Source organism: Sinocyclocheilus grahami, unplaced genomic scaffold (genome assembly GCF_001515645.1).
Source record: "Sinocyclocheilus grahami isolate Dianchi unplaced genomic scaffold, SAMN03320097.WGS_v1.1 scaffold83.1, whole genome shotgun sequence".
Lineage (NCBI taxonomy): Eukaryota > Metazoa > Chordata > Actinopteri > Cypriniformes > Cyprinidae > Sinocyclocheilus > Sinocyclocheilus grahami.
Window position 1 is genome coordinate 889161 of NW_015505262.1, and position 24208 is coordinate 913368.

Genomic DNA, 24208 nt, shown 5'->3' on the forward strand with positions numbered 1-24208 from the left:
CTTTGGATCGGTTCTCTCTGCCCGATCCGAGAAAAATGGCACTATCGGAGCCGATACCCGATATGAATATCGGATCGGCGCATCCCTACTATTTATATTTGATTTGACCCTTGATGTAACTAAATAATGCACATTTTAGGATACCTGAGAAATTTTATTTTTACAGTGCTGTGTTACCAAGAAATTCTGTTAAAAATCATAAAAAAAAATAAAAATCTCTCGCAGAAGAGTTCAATTCTTTATAATAATATATGTAAAAATTAAGCAGATATTGCTCATGAATTCCCTTTTTGAGGTCAGTTATTTATTAGGTTTATAATATAATATAATTATAATATAAAAACAAACTGAAGCATTTAAACTGAGATCTGTAAGCTATATTTTTTCAAAAAACATGAACATATGAATTCTTATATACTGTAGTTATCTAAACATCCCCATGTAGTAGATTTTGCTCACTACTACACCTGTGTGTGACTGTAAGTGTCTCAGAGATTTGTTACTGTTCTGTGCCCATCATCCGCTATTTCTACCACTTAAACAAGCCACTCTTCTTTAAAGGGGTCCTATTCAGAGCATGTGAGCGGAGCGGAGTTGTAATATTTCCTTAAGAGCGCAGAGCGCCTTTCTGAAGATTCCGCTCCACTCGCTCAATACGCTCAGCGCCGCTCGCTCAACCCAGAATGCCGTTTGGTGATTTGCTTGTTCGAGATCGAGAATCTGTAGAGATCGAGAATAGTAGAGCAGTTATGGAGTTCAGATATTGTTTCAACGAAGTTGCAAGCCTTATACATAAATGTAAAGTAAAAATCAAAGTTAAGAATGAGCAGGGAGAAGAAACTGAGAGGGAGTGTGGGGAGACTTAAAGTTAGTAAAGATTCATATTAGAATCTGAAGCGGCACATTGCCAGAAAGCACAAGGATGTGCTACGCAAACATGGTGCAGCAAAAGGTGAGCTAGTTACATACATAATAAATGAATAAACGGGTAGGCTAAGGTTATATTCGGTTGTACGGAGCCACGATCATGACATGCAGACAAAATCACGGTCACAAATTAGAATAGGCTAGTTCTCTTTTATGCTAGGACGACATTATGGCGATGAATTAAGAATAAATTTTTTCGTTTTGTCTAAATTATGGCCACAAATTAAGTATTCCTGGCCAAATTGCCCCCCTGGCCTTTGTCAATCATGGCCTTGAACCACTTGATTGGCTCTATGACTTTCTCTCCTCTCCATCTGTAGCTGGTGTGTGGTGAGTGCACTGGTACCGTTGTCCTGTGACTGCCATCGCATCATCCAAGTGGATGCTGCACACTGGTGGTGGTTGAGGAGAGACCCCCCCACATGATTGTAAAGCGCTTTGGGTGTACAACAATACACAATAAAGTGCTATATAAATGCATCATTCATTCATTCATTCATTCATTCAAGTATTCATTCTCTTGTATTCAGCTGCCACGAATACATTCGTTCGTTCCCTAGTTTTAGTAGGCCTAAATCGTGGAACGAATTATTATATTTCGTAATTACTTATTAAAATCATTATTGCTTAAAATTAATAAAAAATAATAAATTAATAAAAAAAGTAATAAAACCTGCTGACGTTGTAGAAACTAATTGTTAATTCGAATTATATTCGGAGCTCTGTAGTTATTAAATAATCTCAGTTAAACTGTAGACCTAAGCTAACACACAGCTGTATATAGGCCTAAATACAGATAGTTTACTTCATGCCTGCAGCGTCTTCACACACAAACGAAACTTACTAGAGAAGCGTGAAGTGGGACATAATATACCTCTGTAAATAAATACAATTTAAATTCACGTCTCGCACACTTAAATGCCCTTTGTATGGAACATATACGCTCCCTTCAAACTGGAATCATGGAGGAATATCCGGTAATGTCCACTTCGCAGGGCACTTACAGTCAAATATAGCAAACGTATGAAGCAATAAGAGAAACATACAAAATGTGCAGAGCGGGGGTATGCGAGGACTGGAATTGAGAACCGCTGTTCTAGACATGCCAAAAATTTGAGGCTACAGCACAGCAGCTCTTCTTCGTCGTCGTCTTGTCTCATGCGCTCACTTAACCAAGCGTTCTAACCACGAACTCGCCCCTCCCCACCCCCCAACCATTCAAATTTCTGTACTTTGTAACTCACCACACACCAGCTACAGATGGAGAGGAGAGAAAGTCATAGAGCCAAATTTCTAAGTTCTTTGTAATGAAATTCTAATGAGCCGCTTTGTGATATCACAAAGCCCGGAAACCAAACGCTGTAGTCCAAACGAGCCATTTGCTGTAGTTCTTGAAAATAGATTAAAAAAAAAACTAGATATCTCCCTTTGGAGTGGACTTTGAGATTTGTAACTTTCTAGATCTTTTTTATGCCCAAACATACACACTACACACTGACTAAAATTAAAAAAGTGAAAAAACATAATAGGACCCCTTTAAACTGTAGACCTAAGCTAACACACAGCTGTATATAGGCCTAAATACAGAACTACAGAGTACAGAAGATATTAGCCTACACCACTTAGGCCTATTAAAATATTATAAAAAAAAAACTGACCCGTACCAATAGGTAGACCTACAGAATGTAGGCTATATATTGGCAACAGTAATTTATAATCTAATATAACGCACGCAAATTTGTTCTTTACAGAACGGAGCGGGATCTGAGCGGGAATTGGTTTACGGCGAGTGTGAGTGGAATATTAACGGAGCGCTTGTTTGGGCGGTTAGAGCGACTAAGTGGAGCGCACGTCCATAGAGCAGAAAGCGTCACACCGCTCCGCTCCGCTCAAATGCTCTGGTCCTATTATGCGTTTTCACTTTTTCAACTTTAGTTAGTCTGTAATGTTGCTGTTTGAGCATAAAAAAAGATCTGCAAAGTTACAAAGCTCAAAGTCCACTTCAAAAGGAGATATTTTATTTAACAGAAATCACTTTTCAAAAACTACAACGAACGACTCGTTTGGACTACAACGCATATTTTCCGGAATTTGTGATTTCACAAATATCGACGAATGGGACGAGACCTGGTTGTGCTGCACTAAGAGAAGGCAACAAGTGTTATTATCACTATGTCGGAGACACGCTAGCTTTCCCAAGGCAGATGAACTTAGAGTGGTTACAATCATCCGGGTTTAAATTGCGCTCAAATTGATTTGATTTTGACGCAGTATCTACACTGAAGTTCGCAGGCGGCTATAGTAAGGGGCGTGACATTTCCCGACCAGGTGCCGAGTGCTGCCAATCACAACAGACACTGGCCCAGCTAACCAATCACAGCACATTTCGTATTTCAGAAGGCTGGCCTTCATTTGATACAGGAACTATTTGAGCCGTTCATGCCAGACTGGGGAGAGAGGTGTTGCAATAATGTAAAATATGTGAAAAATAATGTGTTTTTCGAACAACCTAGTATGAGAGCCTGTTCTAGTACACCGCCAAAACAAAATCAAGACTTTGTCATTGCACTTGCTTTGGCTCTCGTGTTGAGCTATTTCGTTCGCTACCATTAAAGTATTCATTTGGCACACATCGTTCTTTCTATGAAACCTGTAAACTGCATTCACCGGTTCTGACTCTATAGCGCCACCAACTCTATAGCGGTTTTCCTGAGCATTGCACTTATTTCGCATTTACTAGAAATCAAATCAAATGGTTTTCTCTACTCATTTCTGCATCTGTCCTGTGTGTGGCAGAATTTCTTCTGCGCGGTCACGACGTAAGAAGTGCTCATCCGCGCACACGCGCAGCTTAGAGGGAACATTGTGCTCATTGAGATGTGATTCACCGAGCCGTTCTGAACAAGGTAACATTAGTCGGTTGAGCACAGAAATGGTGGTGTGCTAATTCTTAAGATGCATTAAAAAAGAATGTGGACCTATGTAACCTTTTAAATTGGACTGACAGCATGTCAGTGATAAGCTTCACGTCTAGGGGTTTTAAATCTAAGGAAAGATGTAAATACATTTTTTGAAGATGTTTAAATGTAAGAGTACATTTGGTTTTTAATGTAACTTTAAACCTGTATTGGTTTTAACTAGAGCAGGGTATCAATGCACATTTCCCAATTCTTACATTTCGCAAGCTTTTATTTCTTTTCTGATTTTGAACATACTCTGCTGTTCAGTTAGACTGCACTTCTTGCCTGGTGTGTTTATTTTTATTAATTTAAATGAACTGGTTCATAAGAGTTATTTGGTTGCCGCTGTACAGAAGACATTGGTATTTTGAAGAACGAATTAAAATCATAATAAATTGAAGATTGTGATTAATTGGAAAATCAATATTTTACCCAGTTGTAACTTTCTGACTCTACAAATCTCATGAATGATGATGCATTGGACATTCCTTTCTAATCTTATTTTGCCGAAAGGTTTAATAGTCTGGTGTGTTGACATGTTTTACTTGGATTTCGGGACAGTCAGAAACCAATTCAGAAACGCTGCAAGGTTCCAGAGCATTAACACATTCATCTTTTAATAGGGTCCGTAGGGCTTACAAGGTCACCTGAGAGAAAGCCAGAGCATACAGGGAGTTTCACAGGAAGCAGAGCTCAGACTGCAGTCACACAGCCCTCTAGCACACATGTGCAGACTGCGTACTGAAACCAGAGCGTGAGGTTGGCATATGGCCCACCCCCTTCATTAGGACACTACTGCAGATGGTATGCTGGGAATGTTGTCTTATTACAGTGCTGAGCCGTCAAGGATGCTCGTGACAAATACACACAGTGTGCAAAACCAGAATGACCTTAATGTTTGCTCTCAGAAGGGTTTTGTTTGCTCTGGGACGTGGTAACCAAGGTGATGGCCACCGCTTAGACTGCATGTTTAAGATGAATGTTTGTCTGGCCCGTTTGTTTTTCTTGTACCATGATGTGTTTCTATTCAAGATGCTCTCTCCATCCAGGCTGAAGCAGATATAAATAAAGTACATTTGAATGTGTATGTATAAACAATATACATTATTATTTGACCATATTTACTTTCTTAATACACATTCTGGTTGTATTTTAAACAATTAATAATAATTAGTATTCTTCTTTGCAGTCATAAATTGTTTTGCCCTGAATTGAAACAAATTATTTGAATTTTCTTGTTGAATATTGGATATTTTCTTGTTGCGTATAAAATGGGTTGTGAATGTGCTTTCACATTGACTTTGAAGTTGCTGAGGTCACTAATGATATTAGATAATATTAATCACTTGTCAGTAATCACTAATTAGGCATGGTTTTAACAAACCTACATTTGGCTTAGTTCCATTTAAATGGTACTTGCCCACTGTACCTCATGAATAAAATCTGATTTGTTTTAGTTCTGAATGCAATCAGAAAATGTAACTTCACATTATGGAAGTATGACTTTTAATGTATTCTTTTGTATATATTTGATATATGAAGAGACTGAATATAGAGAGCCATTTCACATCGCTTTATGTGCTGTAAAATTACTGTTTCTAGAAAAACATGTGGATGTGGAGTGGAGTGAAGTTGAATACTGTCATTCATTTCTGTTGTTTTTAAGAGGAGAGATATTAAGCATTGGGTCGTACGGAGATTAAACCTGTAAAACCATTTCTCTCTCTCAGATCTCTCTTGAGAGATTTCACAGAGCGAGTATTTGCCTCTTGCCTCATCCACAATGCACTGAATCTATTGCTATTTTGACCTTTTCTTTTATGAAGGAAAACTATTGAGGGAATGGAAACTCCTCTTTCTTTCCGTCTTCAGCAGTGGTGTCGTGAGCAAATATCAGCGAGGATTATTGAGTGGGGAGAATCTGAAACCTCTCTGATGGTAGACAGATTCATTAAAGGGAGAAGATACCCAAAAATTCAAATTCTGTCATTTACTCACCCTCATGTTGTTCCAAAACTGTCCTTTCTTCTGTCGAACACAGGAGGTATTTGAAGAAATGTCTCAGTGTTTTTTTTTCTCCATTGGGCTCCAATGTTGTTTGGTTCCCAATGTTCCTTAAAATATCCTCTTTTGTGTTCCACAGAAGAAAGTCATACAGGTGTGGATTGATATGAAGCTGAGTAAATGATTTTTCATTTTTTGGCTATAACAGAAACTGTTTCAGTGTACCATGCTTGTCCAGTGTGCATATTTTCCCTTTAAAGGTGCAGTCACATTTACCATTGCTTAGTGAATTTTTATTGGCAAAATCACCAACATCAAGTTCAAGTCATTTCAATAGGAATCCACACAATTGGAAATTTAAGAGTGAAAGATCTCCCCATGCAGACTTTGTAACTGGTTCAAATTGGTTGATTCACCCTGTTGACCAACAAAAAACTCCTAGGTTTGAAAGTGACTTTGTGAGCTGTGCTTCATGTATCACTACACCTTTTTACATGCAAGATTGCAGCGAAATGTGACCGCAGCTTATCAATGGTTTTAAGTTCGGCTCTTCTAGTCATATATAGGTCTATAGTAGGGGTGCACCGATCAGGATTTTTGAGACCGATCACAGAAAGCAGTATCTGGCGATACTTGTCCCGGTGCTCAGACGACCACCAGGACAAGACCACAGGAACCAGATGAGTCCTCTGCACAATGTGACATTGCTGCAGCCTGGAATTGAACTGCTGGTTCGTCTGGCCAGAGGAGAACTGGCCTCCCGACTGAGCCTGGTTTCTCCCAAGGTTTTTTCTCCATTCTGTCACCGATGGAGTTTTGGTTCCTTGCCGCTGTCGCCTCTGGCTTGCTTAGTTGGGGACACTTCATTTCCAGTGATATCGTTGACTTGATTGCAAATGATTGCAAAGATACTATTTAAACTGAACTGAGCTGGATGATGACATCACTGAATTGAATGATGAACTGTCTTTAACTGAAAAATGAGTGTTTACGATTGTCATTTTGCATTATTGACACACTATTTTCTTAATTAATGCCGTTCAGTTGCTTTGACACAATCTGTATTGTTAAAAGCGCTATATAAATAAAGGTGACTTGACTTGACTTGACCGATCACCGATACCGATCTTTTTAAAGCCTTCTTTTTATCATTTAGAACTATTTATATTGATACTCCAATCAGGATTTTTAGACATTTATACAAGGCCTGAATTTCATTTTTGAATATGGGGGAATTCCCCTCTTAGGTGACTCTTGTGAGAGGAGAAGCAGCTTTCACACAGGAGTCCGCTACTGATCCGTGGTTGTTTACCACAAACGCAACATTTAACCATTACATTGTCACTGAAAATGCTTTTTCAGCATTGCAATTATTTTTTTACACCGTACAGTAATACAATCTTTCACAGACATGTTTAAGTACAATAAATATAAGCAACAAATTATTCAATGCTTTTTACTTTTGCATTTACTTATAGATTTATATATTAAGTTGCTCAAGCAAGTGGCAAAACATTTAAACTACTTTTCTTACGTTATCACAAACGTAACATTGACAGAAATAGTCAGCTCTACTGCCTTTCCTTTTGCATTGAAATCTTTATTACAAGCAATCCATGCAGTTCATAAAGAACTTTGTTTTCCTACCTCCACCAGTGCCATCTATTATTGCCTTGTTTATCTAAAAGTGCTCTTTCCCTTTAAACCTAGCCAAAAAGCCCTATGTGTTGACTGTGAAACACGGTAGACTTTAATAATATGCATTTATGGTGTAATTACTACATTTGCGTGTCAATCCATGTTCATATTTACTGCAAACATCTGTTACTTTAATTCAGCGCTTGCAGCGCAGCAATAGACTCGGTGCGGAAACTATCTCTGCTCTGCTGCAGACGCACCGCTCCTGAATGCACTGCCGCTCACCAACCGTGTGCGGTGTGCATGCTTTATTAATCCGTTAACATGAACGCGGAAAAAATACACACCACATACGCACTGCAAGCGGAGTAATTTGAACCTGGCATTATGTGTGTGCGCTGCGAGTGCTGAATGGTTAAACACTGGCAAGAGTTAAAAAGTAATGCAATTTATAAACTTTAGTGATGATGTGACACTGCCTCGATTGTGCAAGTGACAATTCCTGTGTCGACTGTGCACCGTACAGCTCGCTTATAGACAGACGCGATGTGTAGTGATTTGAAGCCATTTGCGTATTTTGAGAGAGAAAGAGAGAGCGCGCACGGTGATTCACTCACGCTGTTTGTGAAATTACGTCTCACACAAGGTTTTCAAATTACTTTATAAGTTATGTAATGAAGAAATATGAAGGTGAGTACCTCACCTTCAGCATTATAATTATTTCACCCAGCGCCGGACAGAGACTGAGAAGGTGCCGCTGCATGTCGTGCCAAACCTCTCATGGCAGGCGCGTCATCAGCTTGAGATCGTTTTTTGAGATCTGCCTTTTTAGAGACCGCCGATCAAACATCGGCTGATAGTGATCGGTTGCTGATCAATAGGACACCCCTAGTCTATAGTGTTTTACTGTTTTGAGTTAGAAGTCTGTATAGTTTTGAAAAATAGACATTACAAAATCATGCAATATAAAACATTTTGGGGTTGAATTTGCACCAAAATTAACTCTATTGTGATATTGTTAATGTGATATAAAACAACTCGTATATACGATTAGTTCATACAACCCACTCCTTATCCTCAGTATTAGATTTTGACAAGTAACATCTCACATCATTTGACAGAGCAGCTCAACCATCTTGTTGAAGAGAGGTGTGCTCATGCTTTTTAATGCTTGGGATTTCCCCGGCTGATGATAAAATGCAGCTTTCACACAGGAGTCCGCTACTGATCCGTGGTTGTTTACCACAAACGCAACATTTAACCATTACATTGTCACTGAAAATGCTTTTTCAGCATTGCAATTATTTTTTTACACCGTACAGTAATACAATCTTTCACAGACATGTTTAAGTACAATAAATATAAGCAACAAATTATTCAATGCTTTTTACTTTTGCATTTACTTATAGATTTATATATTAAGTTGCTCAAGCAAGTGGCAAAACATTTAAACTACTTTTCTTACGTTATCACAAACGTAGCATTGACAGAAATAGTCAGCTCTACTGCCTTTCCTTTTGCATTGAAATCTTTATTACAAGCAATCCATGCAGTTCATAAAGAACTTTGTTTTCCTACCTCCACCAGTGCCATCTATTATTGCCTTGTTTATCTAAAAGTGCTCTTTCCCTTTAAACCTAGCCAAAAAGCCCTATGTGTTGACTGTGAAACACGGTAGACTTTAATAATATGCATTTATGGTGTAATTACTACATTTGCGTGTCAATCCATGTTCATATTTACTGCAAACATCTGTTACTTTAATTCAGCGCTTGCAGCGCAGCAATAGACTCGGTGCGGAAACTATCTCTGCTCTGCTGCAGACGCACCGCTCCTGAATGCACTGCCGCTCACCAACCGTGTGCGGTGTGCATGCTTTATTAATCCGTTAACATGAACGCGGAAAAAATACACACCACATACGCACTGCAAGCGGAGTAATTTGAACCTGGCATTATGTGTGTGCGCTGCGAGTGCTGAATGGTTAAACACTGGCAAGAGTTAAAAAGTAATGCAATTTATAAACTTTAGTGATGATGTGACACTGCCTCGATTGTGCAAGTGACAATTCCTGTGTCGACTGTGCACCGTACAGCTCGCTTATAGACAGACGCGATGTGTAGTGATTTGAAGCCATTTGCGTATTTTGAGAGAGAAAGAGAGAGCGCGCACGGTGATTCACTCACGCTGTTTGTGAAATTACGTCTCACACAAGGTTTTCAAATTACTTTATAAGTTATGTAATGAAGAAATATGAAGGTGAGTACCTCACCTTCAGCATTATAATTATTTCACCCAGCGCCGGACAGAGACTGAGAAGGTGCCGCTGCATGTCGTGCCAAACCTCTCATGGCAGGCGCGTCATCAGCTTGAGATCGTTTTTTGAGATCTGCCTTTTTAGAGACCGCCGATCAAACATCGGCTGATAGTGATCGGTTGCTGATCAATAGGACACCCCTAGTCTATAGTGTTTTACTGTTTTGAGTTAGAAGTCTGTATAGTTTTGAAAAATAGACATTACAAAATCATGCAATATAAAACATTTTGGGGTTGAATTTGCACCAAAATTAACTCTATTGTGATATTGTTAATGTGATATAAAACAACTCGTATATACGATTAGTTCATACAACCCACTCCTTATCCTCAGTATTAGATTTTGACAAGTAACATCTCACATCATTTGACAGAGCAGCTCAACCATCTTGTTGAAGAGAGGTGTGCTCATGCTTTTTAATGCTTGGGATTTCCCCGGCTGATGATAAAATGAGCAAATAAATCCGATAGACCAGCACTGAAATGGGGCGTAAGCTAAATCTAGACACTAGAATATCATAGAGGCTGGAGGATGGGATCATTTGACCGATAAGTAACTGACCATAATGCTCTAGCAACCACATAGAAGACCTTAGCAACAGCATATTAACAGTTCTAACTGCATATGGAATTGCAGTTAGTATGTAAAATGGTCTCCCTGTAGCCAATGCTACTCTGACCTCTTATTTTAGACCGTTTCAGCTCTGCTGTACATGTAGATGGTGTCATCCTGACACCAGACCCTTGGGGACCGACTGCGCAGACACATTGAGGGGACACTGAAATTGAGAGAGAGAAGAGCTTTTATTGATTGATTGAGAGAGAGAGAGGTGATTGGAATTCATAGATTGCTATGGCTCTTCTGACGCTGGGAAGGTCATCTTGCTATTGGGCTTTAAGTGCAGACAGAAACGATTGACCTTATTACGGATGTAATTGTGTGAGTGTGCCTCAGGTCACCACACTCCTCTCTTAATCCCAGTGACCCTTGCAGGTGCATGGGCTTCCACTCAAAATCTCACTTCTCACCATGCAGATTATAGCTACACCCGTCACTCAATTCGGTAGATGTATTTCTCAGTATGAAGAAATTTAGTGATTCTAATGAAATTTTCAATTCAAGATGATCTACTTTCATTTTATTTGAAGATGTTGTCAAAATATTAATTGATAGTCTTTCCAGACATTTCAGATTTCTTCTGCTATTTTTTTTTTTTTACTGTTGTCTTTGCATGTATCAGAAACCTTGGTTCGTGAACTTGATTTATGTTTGAATGTACTATTTGGATTTATATAATCTAAGTATGGTGCTGCTAATGATTGTGGAATTATGTAAGGTAGGCCTGTCGCCATTGATATTTCCAGTCTGTTGTAATAGTGTGTTATGCAAACTCTCCAAATGTACTTGGAAATGTGAAGAACTTGCAAAGCGTCATAGCCACATGAATGTATAAAAAGGCTTCAACATGCATTGTGAATGTTGTTCCTTTTGAAAGAATGAAAGTTTCTTTTTTTTTATATTGGCATAATGTAAAATATTGTTAGCCATTATAAGGCAGACCTTTTTAAAATGAAAGTGAAAGTAAAAGATGGAAATGTATTTTTGCAGGATATTCTAATATTCATACTACTACTAATAACAATAATAATAAATATTATTATTTGGTCTATATAATGTTATTATATATAGATCTGCTGGAGTGTAGTTGTAAATATTTCATTAATATTTAAAATATTTTATTCATGCTAATCCTTTTTGTCAGCTGTCATGTCATGTCATAATCGTGACTGCTCTAATTTAAGTTTTTATATTTTTTTTGATTTTTTTTGTAATGATTAAGTAGTTTCATTCAGGAATGTGGCTTCAGGTTTTCTTCTCTTTGTACTTGGCAATTCTGCTTTTTCTGTACTGTCTCATTTCTGCCTTTCTTGTCAGCTGTTTCCCATTTAGCTTCCGTTTTTGGTACCGCTCTCACTGTGTGAAGCTTGCACGAGAGAAAGGGTTAGATGTAGAACAGCTGTTGTAAACCATCACCAGTACACTTCAATCTTTTACCAGCCGTCAAGTAGCTGGCTGATGTCTTTTTACATTTGTCTCCTTTATCACTCACCGTCTGTAACTAACACCGGCAGTATCTCAAAACATAGTGAGGTGTCTTGTTGTCTGCTTCTTATCAGGGCTGCTGTCTGTATACAAAGAATTAAAAATGAACATCTGAAACAAAAACTGGAAAAAACCCTGGCAAATTGCTTTTGACATGAAAGACAAGACAGCTAATGCTCATAAGTTGCTTCTAATGGTAGCACGTAGCTAAGCTAATGCTAAATGTTTTCTACTGATGTACTGTGATCTGATTTAGTAATATTTGTCCCACCATATCTTCGTTAGGGGTTCTGAGAAGCAAATGTTTGTGATTTACTGCAGGCCAAAAGTAAAACCTCACTAATAGCATAAGTTGGGTCTCTCTGACCGGCTGTAGAAACTAACAGGCTCATAAACACTTCAAGACCACAGCAGCATGTGGATATGAGTGACGAGAGACTGAAGTCGCCTCACATTCATAACCGTCATCACAGATTTGTTGGTTCTCCTGAACTCTTGTATTTCTAAAGTACATTGTCTTATAGGGCTGCAACAAATTTTGACAACAAATTATTGTCATTATTTCACTGATTAATCGGTAGACTTTGACTGATTATTCAGCTTTTGCAATTAGTTGAAATACTGAGTTGTACATATTCTAATAAATAAAACAAGGTAATCACTTCAGCTTTTGAAAATGTCGAACAATAATATTACTATTATAGAATTACAGTTATAATTAATTTTACAATACAAATAAATGTATTTGGCACACAAAATGAGATGGAAAAACAGTGAGACATTCTCATTCACCAATTGCACCATTCAATTAACTGTATGAAAAAGTTACTGACTGACACATTCTGCCTAACATCTCATATAGATATGGAACAAAATAAAGGTAAACGACAAGACGTTTTATTTTAGGATAAACTCTTTTATTCACAATGTTATCGCTTTCTTTCTTTCTTTATTATTATTATTATTATTATTATTATTTTCTTATTAATACTAATAATAATAGCAGTAATTATATTTACTTATTTAATTTTGTATTAAAGATGTTTAATTTAATAATCAATGAATTTATTTGACAATAATACATTTATCAATTAATAATAAATGATGATGATGTTATTATTATTATTATTATTTGTTTGTTTGTTAAATAATTTTATATAACAATATTGTTGAGCTGTTCAAGAAGTTACTCTCAAAGTCTGCAGTCTTTATTCAATGGCCTATGTTTAGCTGGTGAATATGTCAAATTAGTTCAGCTTCCTGGACTTTCCCGTTTCAACTGGCGTGAATGGTGATTTATAAGGAGTGGAACAGGTCTGCTGGTCCTGACTGAAACTGAAGAGGTGTCATACACTCACTTACACACTGACATAATATGCTGCTCTGAACCTGATGCTATTTTCTCTTGTGTACAGTATGTTTGTGTATGCTTGCAAGCACATTGTCACACTTTATGTACAGTGCTGATTGTCACACAATTTGGCAGTGCTTCAAGAATTCAGAATAAGATCAGTTTGAAAATCACATAAATAGTTCACAGTCCACATATATAGGTGTGTGTGTGTGTACATGGCACGTGTCCCATGCTGTTTTGCAGAGTGTAGTGTGACTGTCTAAGGTCAAAGATCAGAAATCTGCCCATTCCTTCCTTTTGTTGAGGAGCTGTCAATATGTGAGGCAGCACCTGCCATCTGGTGCTACAGAAATAGACCGGGCACTCCGGCTGGCATCATCTTGGCAGCTGGACCGAGCTTCACTTTTCTAGTGATTTCTCCAGTGCTGGATGATGATAATCATTCAGTCCTCATCTGAACACCTTTTCCCTGTCCGCATTAATCGCATTGAATATTGTGAAATAATACTACATTTTAAAATAACTGCCATCTATTTGAATACATTTTAATTCTATAGTAATTTATTCCTGCGATGGCAAAGCTGAATTTTCAGTTTTCAGTGTCACATGATCCTTCAGAAATCATAACATGCTGATTTGGTTTGCATTTATTATCAATATTGAAAACAGTTGTGCTGCTTAGTATTTTTGTGGAAACTATGATAAATTTTTTTCAGGACTATTTGATGAACAAAGTTCTAACAAAACAAAACTTTTTTTAAATCAAATTTTTGGCTAGCAATTTAAGTCTTTACTGTCACTTTTGATCAAATGAATGCATCATTGCTGAATATAAGTAATCATATCATGAAATAGTAATTAAAAAAAAAAAGTATTTTTATTATTAGTAGTGATGCACCGAATATTCGTCAACCGAAATTATTCGGCCGAAAATAGCAAAAAAATCTATTTCGGTGTTTGGCCGAATAAGCAAAAAGGCCGAATAATATGTACCGAACAATGACTAACGCGATCAAATAGTATGATGATTTGAAATCGTGAAATTACCTTTAAACGATTAGTAAATAAACTGCAGAATGTTATATTTTCTACTGCACGCACGAATTGCATGTAATCTGACAGCGCTGCACGAGCTCGCGGCACCAGTGTTCAAAGTCCAAAGCGTGAAGAAAATCTGCGCTGAACTTGTTACTCGTCAGTTGCTCGGTAACATTTTTGTGAATTTTTTTGAAGGCATGTGACAATGTGATCCGTGCGACAAACATCTTCCTAAATTCGTAATGACAATCATTTATAAATCTGCATGCTGTTGTCAACAAAAAGAAGCACTGAGATCTTCCTGCGGGTTTCTGCCAAAATAAAAACCGAGAAAAAACAACAACTCCATCGACATAAATGATAGTATTGTAATTTTACTGTCGTTCTGTAAAATAAAATAAGAGTAATACAATAATAATGATAATAATAATTACCCTACAACAGCTCTATTAATACATTTATTATAACATTGACACATAGTGTTCAAATTGGGATCTGTAATATATTCTAATGTTTTAAAAGAAGTCTTTTCTGCTCAGCAACTTATTAGTTTTAAGTAAAATTGTGCTTTGTTGGTATAATGTCTGCTAGAATGAAAAAAAAAAAGTTCAGTGTTAAGTAAATATTTTTAAATCGTTGTTTTGTAATTGATTTTTTTTATTTGAAAAGCAGGACAAAACAGTAAAAAGCACATTTTGGCAATTGACTTAATGCAATGGTGAAAAAAACAATGTCAAAATAGACCTACATGGGGGAAAAATGTGAAAAACTGTATTCGGCCTTCAGGCCAGTGTTTCATTTTGTTCGGCTTCGGCCTAGAATTTTCATTTCGGTGCATCCCTAATTTTTAGATTAGATTATCCATAACAAATGATTAAATCTGGCATCTGTGCAAAAGCATTGTTATTGTTTTTAATTAAATAGTTAATATATTATTATTTTTTCATTATATTTATTTTTATTTCATATTTATATTCAAACATTTATAAATGTATAAATTACAACATTATAAATGATTACTAATTATAGCTACATCTTGTAGCACAGTGCATATACAGTCATACCATCCAGCCCTAAGCATACCTTCTCTACCTAAACAGAAAAGAAAACGTGTATTTTAAGAGTCATTTTCATTGTGGTAGGTCTCTGAAAATGGCCATAGGCCTCTATACAGTCATAACAGATGACCATGTTTTGTAGAGGGCCTGGCATTCTCTGGCTGCTGTGCTTGAGCTCAGTATTGTTCTTCAGCCTTCCTGTTTTCATTCTCTTTCACCAAGCGTCATGAAAACTGTGGACGGCATGCTGAGACTTCTCAAATGCAGTAACTGAGCCCAGAACTGCTCAGAAATGAGGAGATGAGCTTAATGCACATTACAGGCTCTGGTTGTATCCTCCAATTCCCTTGCTCAAAACCGTTCTCAGATTGCACAGTCTGATGGATGGCAGATATTATTGTTGTGATATCATGCAGTCAGATGCTGTTTATGAGGAACTTGCAGTGCTATGAGGAAGTCACACTTTTTTTTGAACCACAACATTTGTGTCCAAGTTTTTTTTTTTTTTTCATTGCTCCGTGAAATATTGCACTGATATGCTAATACTTTGTCCCAAACTTTATGCCACAGATCACTTTGTTGGCATGTAGGTAAATGTATTATTGTGTTCCTCACTTTTGAAATGTCTAAAGAGGAGTATCAAACTACTCAAGGGTTTGTGGGCACAGCCAGTGTGGTTGAAGCTGCTGTACACTCTTAGTATTTGCTAGTTTCTTGATGATTTGTGGTTGCTTGTGATCTTCAGCACCTGTGAGAAGAATGTGGAGCCTGTGTTTTGCGCTCTACTGCCTCTACAGGCAGATGGGTGTGCAGTTCATAGATCATTCCAGATGGGAACACACTCTGTCCTCTTTAAGCTTTCCTCTCTAGGATACAGCAGGGCAGATCACTGTCTGCAGATGCCATTCTGGATGTAAATATTAGCAGGTGGAAATTAATTTGGCTATCTCGGTGTTGGTCTTCGTTTATTAGAAAAATATAAATTGTACAGTAACTGCTCTATACACACTTACAGGGAGAAGTATTTTATTTTAAATTATTTTATTTTTAGTTGATTGTTTTGTTTTATTTTGAAATTAATTTGTTTTTTGTTTTATTCATTGCTCCGTGAAATATTGCACTGATATGCTAATACTTTGTCCCAAACTTTATGCCACAGATCACTTTGTTGGCATGTAGGTAAATGTATTATTGTGTTCCTCACTTTTGAAATGTCTAAAGAGGAGTATCAAACTACTCAAGGGTTTGTGGGCACAGCCAGTGTGGTTGAAGCTGCTGTACACTCTTAGTATTTGCTAGTTTCTTGATGATTTGTGGTTGCTTGTGATCTTCAGCACCTGTGAGAAGAATGTGGAGCCTGTGTTTTGCGCTCTACTGCCTCTACAGGCAGATGGGTGTGCAGTTCATAGATCATTCCAGATGGGAACACACTCTGTCCTCTTTAAGCTTTCCTCTCTAGGATACAGCAGGGCAGATCACTGTCTGCAGATGCCATTCTGGATGTAAATATTAGCAGGTGGAAATTAATTTGGCTATCTCGGTGTTGGTCTTCGTTTATTAGAAAAATATAAATTGTACAGTAACTGCTCTATACACACTTACAGGGAGAAGTATTTTATTTTAAATTATTTTATTTTTAGTTGATTGTTTTGTTGTTTTATTTTGAAATTAATTTGTTTGTTTTTTATTTGTACATTTTAAAATTTTTATTATTTTGTGTTGTTTTTTAAATTATTTTTATTGCTTTGCTGTGTTACGTTTTATATTCATTTTTTTTTTATTTTACAAATGTGTTTTTTTGTTTTGTCTTTGTATTTATTTTAATTTTTTTAAATGTATTTGTTTTGTGTTGTGGTTTTTGTTTTTGTCCAACAAAAATTGTAAAAACCTGCATTGCATTTCACATCAAACTGTTAGTCAATAGTACAGAAACTGTTCTGAAACAGGGCTGAACATAAACTTTTCTGCAGGCTGCTAAAATGGACTTTCCCTGCAGTGATGCAGCTTGTTCTCATATGGTACTCCTGAAGATATATTTCAACAGTTGAATGCCTGTTTTTGTTTGTTTGTGTTATAATTCTGGCTTTTAAAACCACTGCAGGCTGTTAATGGTGGATATTGATTTGCCTGTGGACTAAAGAGCAATGTCTCATGGGGTCCGAAGCTAGAGACACATATTCCACTGCATTTGTCCAGGCATGCCTGCTATTCTCAGGTCATCTCACACTATTTGAAATAAGCCCAGGTTTATCATCACATCTGAAAGTTGATACGTTTTGAGCAGCCAGATGGGTTTTTCATTCTTTTCCTGTGCACACGCAGGTCAGGTGGTGCAATCTGCTAACTCATTTAAATCCCTCCTGCTTGAGTTTCCTACAGTGATGAAAGCCATTAGTCTTTGTGCATCTGTACCCTGGCATTCTAGCAGGAAAACCACCATGTGCGTTTTTGTGTTTTTGCTGTGCCAACTTTATCCACCCTTGAGCTGGTTTGTCAATTAGCTAGCTAACAGAAAGTAAGAATTTGCATAATTGTTTCTGTTTGGAATATCCTGCCAAACCAGTGTTGTGTTTATGCGTGCAAGTGAGTTAAACATCCAATCAGACTTTGTTTTTGATGATCACATGGCATTAAGCTGGCCTCAGCTTGAGAGGTTCAGGGATTGGGGTCAGGACTTTGTTTGGGAGGAGTGAATAGCACGTTTAGTTTTGCATTTGCCTAATGAGCGGCTCTCCATTGGCTGATAGATTGAACTTGTGGTCTGCTGAAGTGTTTTGTCCGAACATAATTGGATGGATTGAGAGGTTGTTTTGAGTTTATTCACTCATTTCAACCAACTCCGTACCAATTAGCCTCATGTTAGCTTCAAACTGTCATTCATAGCTTTGAGGAGGTTGGCATGACGAGAGTTACTTGGCCAAGTTTCTTGGCCAGCTGATGTTGTTCATTTTCAGATATGAACATAAAATGGGTTGTTTAGGCACTGTTTGTTTCAGCTCCTATTAGGTATCACATACATAAAGAATATTTGCATACTATGCAGAGAATGCCGTGTACTCTGTGTCACTTACCTCTATGCTTGGTTCACTGTTGATGTATATTGAATCTTCACAGGCCTAATGTCTGGCTTAATGTCTAATTTACAAATCCTAATGCTTTCATTTGGAGTCTTCTACATGTTCAGCCAGATTTAAGGGATTTTAAACCATGAATATGTGAATTTTTAACAGTCTAATGTAGGGCTGCACGATTAATCGCATGCGATATTTAACGCGCATCTTGTCAGAAAGCCGGTTCTGTAATCAGCGGTAAATCTCCATCACCTGCGGGCTTTCACATTGAGCAGCATTAACTACACAGAGCCGTTGTTCACTGAGGAGCTGCACTAAAAATCGCGCGAATATGAACGTGGTTTGGCGCAGCTCGTCAGTGAACAACGGCTCTGTGTAGTTAATGCTGCTCAATGTGAAAGCCCGCAGGTGATGGAGATTTACCGCTGATTAAAGAACCGGCTTTACTGATAAGATGCGCGTTAAATATCGCTTGCGATTAATCGTGCAGCCCTAGTCTAATGGCATTACAATTGTCACATAATTTGGTTTTATATTTCAAGCATGAAAATTAAAACAAGGCACATGTCTTTGAGGAAGCAGTACGAAATTAAATTAAACAACAGCTTAAATTATTTCTGTACCCCCACTGTTCAGTGTGGTGGTCGTCATGGTAACAGACATAACTTTTGCTATGACTTGCGTGAACAGTGCTGATGTAGGAGACATTAGCCCCATTCACACACATAGACTTTACTGCTAAATTACCGTTAAGAGATCATGTGTGAACAGGACCTTTTAAAAAATAACGGTAAATTTGTTACGCCAATTTACCGGTATGAGAAGTTGTAACATTACCAGTAAATTACTGGTAATCTGCTCTGTGTGAACGCAGATTGAAGATTACCAGTACGAGCATGTACAAGTTCAGAACGCTCTGACTTAAGACATCTACTCTGGGCCAATCCAGAGCCATTGAAAGTCAATATTCACATTCAACGAATAACATTCAGACGCAGATGACACATTTACTCTGCGCTGTGTATTTTGGTTTGGAGTCGCCGAATGCGATGTCTCTGGGCCAAAAGCAGCTGCATAAATGTGAAAGTTTGACAAAAATGAAAACATCAACAAAAACACTGACTGTATATCCCTCCATGTTTACAAACACAACACGGGGATGCACAGCCGTTTAGAGGTAATTTCTGGTTAATGATTTCACAGAATTTACCGGTAATTTGAAATCGATGTGTGAACGATGCTTTACCGGTAAAAAGACGCAAAGTTGTTGCCTGTGTGAACAGTGCATTTTTGTATTTACCGGTAAAGTCGCTCCGGTAATTTTACTGCAATTTACTGGTATTACTGTGCGAAAGGGGCTGTTGATAGAACGGCAACATAAGATCATTAGAACTCTTTGTTTTCTTTTCTTTTAATGCGAGTGTGTTTCCCTTATAAGTTTTTAGGGACTTTGATGAATACAATTTCTAAAAAACAAAACAATATTTTGACCAAAAAAATAAAAATGGGTAAATTCAAAGTTTAATGCAAGAAAATTTGGCTGAAGTCAAGTTCAAAATAATCAAGTTCACACTATTGTTCCGTAAATTAACTGAATGAATGATTTTTAATCAAATGAAACATTGAATTAGAATTTTGAACCTATTTTTGTAAAAAGTTTAAACTGATTCACATAAATAATTGAACTTACCAACTCTATTGCAATTTTCGCTATATATGTTTAAATCAGAGTCTTGTATCTAGGGCTGGGTTTTGACACAAATTTCACAATTCGATTCTCATTCACAAGCTTTCGATTCGATTCAATATAGATTATTTTGGATATATATCAGGTACAGTACATGCCAAATTTTCTCAAGGAAAAAAAAAATCAACTAATGCTGTAAAATATACATGAGTCAGTTGGTACTACATTACTATAATATTGAATAATTAAAATTAATGAAGTTTTTACAATAATAAAGTTACAGTTAAATAATATTTCTACTTCAATTCGTTTTTTTGAAATATAAACATTTAAATGGTGGCTGTCATAAAAACTTGATGGATTTATTCAAACATAAATTAAACATACATAAACATAACATAATGAATATGTTATATGGTGCATATAGTAAGCAAAATGCCCCTCTCCACAGTTTATTTTTCTATCTGACTAATGAGTTCATAGTTACCGAATATTTTTCTGAGGTAAATGTGACATTGTTTACAAGCTGTTATATTGACGTCTTTGCACGGCTGAAACACTGATTGAGCGATTACATGAGACAGGATACGGATTGTAAAGTTGTACTCTTTCTTTTAACTTACCTTCGGATGTTTAGTCATGTTTATTTTGTGCTGAAACAGGTATTAATGTGGAGGAGATGATCAGTTCACGTGCGCCTCACGCTGCCGAATCTGTGTTGAACTGAGGAGCTACAGCGATCTGTCACTCCAAATTAAACAGCGCCAAAACGGCATTTATTGTTTGAATACTGCAATACAATGGACAGAATTTGAAATCTGAGACTTTGTTTCATATGAAATGTACCAAAGCACAATGCCTATTGCAATTTATTGGATGAGAAGTACCCTTCAATGTTCCGTTCATTAATTGAAAACAGGCTAGACTAATCGATTCTTGGATTTAGGAATCGATATCGTCCCGTAAAAATGAGAATCAGTTAATATCGAGATATCGATATTTTTTACCCAGCCCTACTTATATCTGTTATACTCATGAGACGAGCCCAATGTCCAAATATGTCTATTAATATGCCTAAATGTGGCTATTAATATGCCTGTGCAAAAAAAAAAAAAAGTATTAAGTTTGAACACCCAGTATTCAAAAGATAGTAGGTGAAAAGGATGATATTCCTAGTGTGCATCTGATGCACACTTAACTATCCCATGAGGCCACAAGAGAGTGAGTCATGAGTGGTGGAGAAGTGGTGCAGCTGACATCATAGGTCAAATGACATTGCAAATTAATTGCATGCATACTACAAACATTCATTCTGTAGAACTATAGAACTTGCAGCAATTCTTCATCAAATGTACTACCTGCTCTGGCAGTACGTGATTTCAACGCAGCTAAGGTGGAGTGACACATGAAATCATTGTGATATTAAGTTACTCACCAGTGAAATCATTTCAAATAGTCCTGTATATTGAATATTCCTTATACTTTCTAGTCTCATATTCGACTCTCTCAGAAAGAAGTGGCTCAGTACCCAGCCCTCCCCTCTCATTTCCACTGAATAATAGATGAATACTGTGAGATTAGCCAGTGTCCCAGAGGTGCTGCTGGGGGAATTAGTCATTGCAGGGGGCTCAAACGTCCTCGACTGCAGAGAGCCTCATGCTTAATTAGACCGTTGAATTTTAAATATGTATAATCCACACCTTTTTGCTTTCTTCCATCCACCCATGCTATAGAGAGGGAAAAAAACACCACATTTCTCTATTTCTGGGCTGATGGGTCATTTTTGTTGCAGCGGGAACAGGAAAGGTTGTTGTTGTTATGTTGTTGTTTGGATTGTTGCTCAGACAGCAGTGGGTGCATCCCATTTGTCAGTCTCTTTCTGTTTTTTTCCGCCCACCCAGCCAACTGACCTCGCCACCCTGCGCTCTGCCGGTGGAATGTGTTCGTCTGGATCGAATCAAGGCCTGAATGCACTCGGGAGGCCCTGCCAGTCAACTCTGAGTCAGTCGAGGGGACTGCAGCAGCAGCTGGCTTTCTGATACCTATAAATATCCTACAGTAGATTCCTGCCGTCCCACAGCCTTTTGGGCAGCTCACTCCCAGGCTTAGCATTCAGATGGTGTGGTGGTGTTGAGACGAGGGTCGGGCTGAATGTTTGGGACATGCCAAATACCAGAAAAGCCTGTAGATTCCTATTTATTAAGACTGCAGGGATATGTAGCGACCTGCTGAGAGCGGGGTGGACAGTATGCGTGAGATCTGTCAGTGAAAACAGGAAGGCTTAAATTTGGAAAAATGGGAAGAATTATGGTTAGTCACATGCAATAGGTGAATCTGCTGATCCCACACAAAGACATTTTTGAGTCATCAGTTTTTTTTTACACTGGCCCTGCTGAGGTGAATGTGTCCTCTCTCTCAATTGTTGAAATCAAAAATAGTCCCCAAACAAGTGCTTTACAGTGGTTGTGGAGCAGTTATGCACATGTGGCTCTTTCATTTCATTCAATCAGAAGAATGGAAATGTTGGAAATTTTACATGTTGGTTTAGCTACAGTGGTGATTTATGGCATTTTGAAGGCTGAATCAATCCCTGTCGTATGATTATATAGGGCGTTGATATCTGTTAATAGTTTAGAGCCATTAATAATGATTTTGCGCAGGTGAGCAGTTCACTTTTCACTAAACACTATCAATGATGGATTCAGTTCAGGTATTAATGAGATCCAGACATAGTTTTTGTATTATGTATTAATACTACTATACAATTTATTAATATTTTAAATGGACTTTTATTGTTATAATTTCAGGTTTCATTTGAATTATAGTAATTAATTTTAGTTCTTTTTATGTTTCTATTTTGCTTAATTTTGCTATTATAAAACATACTGATTTTTGTTGTCTTTTGCAGCTATTTTGAACCCCAAGAACCCAAAGGAACCACCCAAATCTTTCAGCTTTGACTACTCATACTGGTCTCACACCTCAGTAAGTCTCATTTTCTCTCTCTTTCTTCTTCTGTCCTTTTCCTGCTCTTTTTGCTTTTTCTGCTGAGCTGGCTCAGTGGACAATAAAATGCATGTGGTCAGATTTACAGCTGTAATTAATCATCCCCCAAAATAAAGTCTGTATTAATGCGTTTTGTTCTCTTTTCTTTATTTCTCTGCTAGCCGGACGACCCTTGCTTTGCATCACAGAGTCTTGTGTACAATGACATTGGGGAGGAGATGTTGCAGCATGCTTTTGAGGGATATAATGTCTGTATTTTCGCCTACGGCCAGACCGGAGCTGGCAAGTCCTACACCATGATGGGAAAGCAAGAAGAAGGACAGGAAGGCATTATTCCTCAGGTATGTATGTAATATCACAGCTTAAGTATCACCTTAATGTATCCAAAGTAATAGACATGCTTAAGAGCTCAGCAGTGACTGAGATGTTTCTGATCTCTAAGCAGACATTGCCAGCAGACATTAGCGCTCCATCTAGCACATCCGGCAGGGGTAGAGTTATTTGTCCTCTGTATCGATCACTCTCACTCTCCTCCCTAATGTGCTCTTTTTGTCCCCCTCCCAGCTCTGTGAAGAACTCTTTGAGAAAATCGATGACAATAGCAATGAGGAGATCTCGTACTCTGTGGAGGTGAGCAGCAGACATATCACGACTCCTCAGTTCATTCCTGTGACTAACTTCACATGCTTTCCATCTATTGAAATGCTGTTTTTGTTGTTACCTCAAAGCATTAAACTCAGCAGTGGGGGGGGTGATGCGTTTGTTCAGAGCCCAAACAAACTTTTTTTGTTTATTAAATATGCTGTAAATATTTTTGACAACATGTGGAATAGATTTAAAAAAAATATATATACACTTTCATCTCAGGTTATGTATTCTAAGGTTATATATATCTCAAGTTATATCTGATTTTTATATGCTCATTGTAGGTGGCTTATATGGAGATATACTGTGAGCGGGTGAGGGACCTGCTAAACCCTAAGAATAAAGGAAACCTGCGTGTCAGGGAACATCCTCTACTTGGGCCGTATGTTGAAGACCTCTC

The 24208-nt window shown here is 37.6% G+C and overlaps 1 protein-coding gene across 1 annotated transcript in view; it reads left to right on the plus strand.

Annotated features, from left to right (window-relative positions):
• The window catches only part of LOC107586520 (kinesin-like protein KIF1B), an 80130-nt gene that overhangs the window by 4766 nt on the left and 51156 nt on the right, over window positions 1-24208 (plus strand). Inside the window, exons 3-5 of the mRNA XM_016273924.1 lie at window positions 23066-23142; window positions 23325-23504; window positions 23728-23793. Coding sequence (XP_016129410.1) covers window positions 23066-23142; window positions 23325-23504; window positions 23728-23793 — 323 coding nt within the window. The remainder of the gene's footprint in view (window positions 1-23065; window positions 23143-23324; window positions 23505-23727; window positions 23794-24208) is intronic.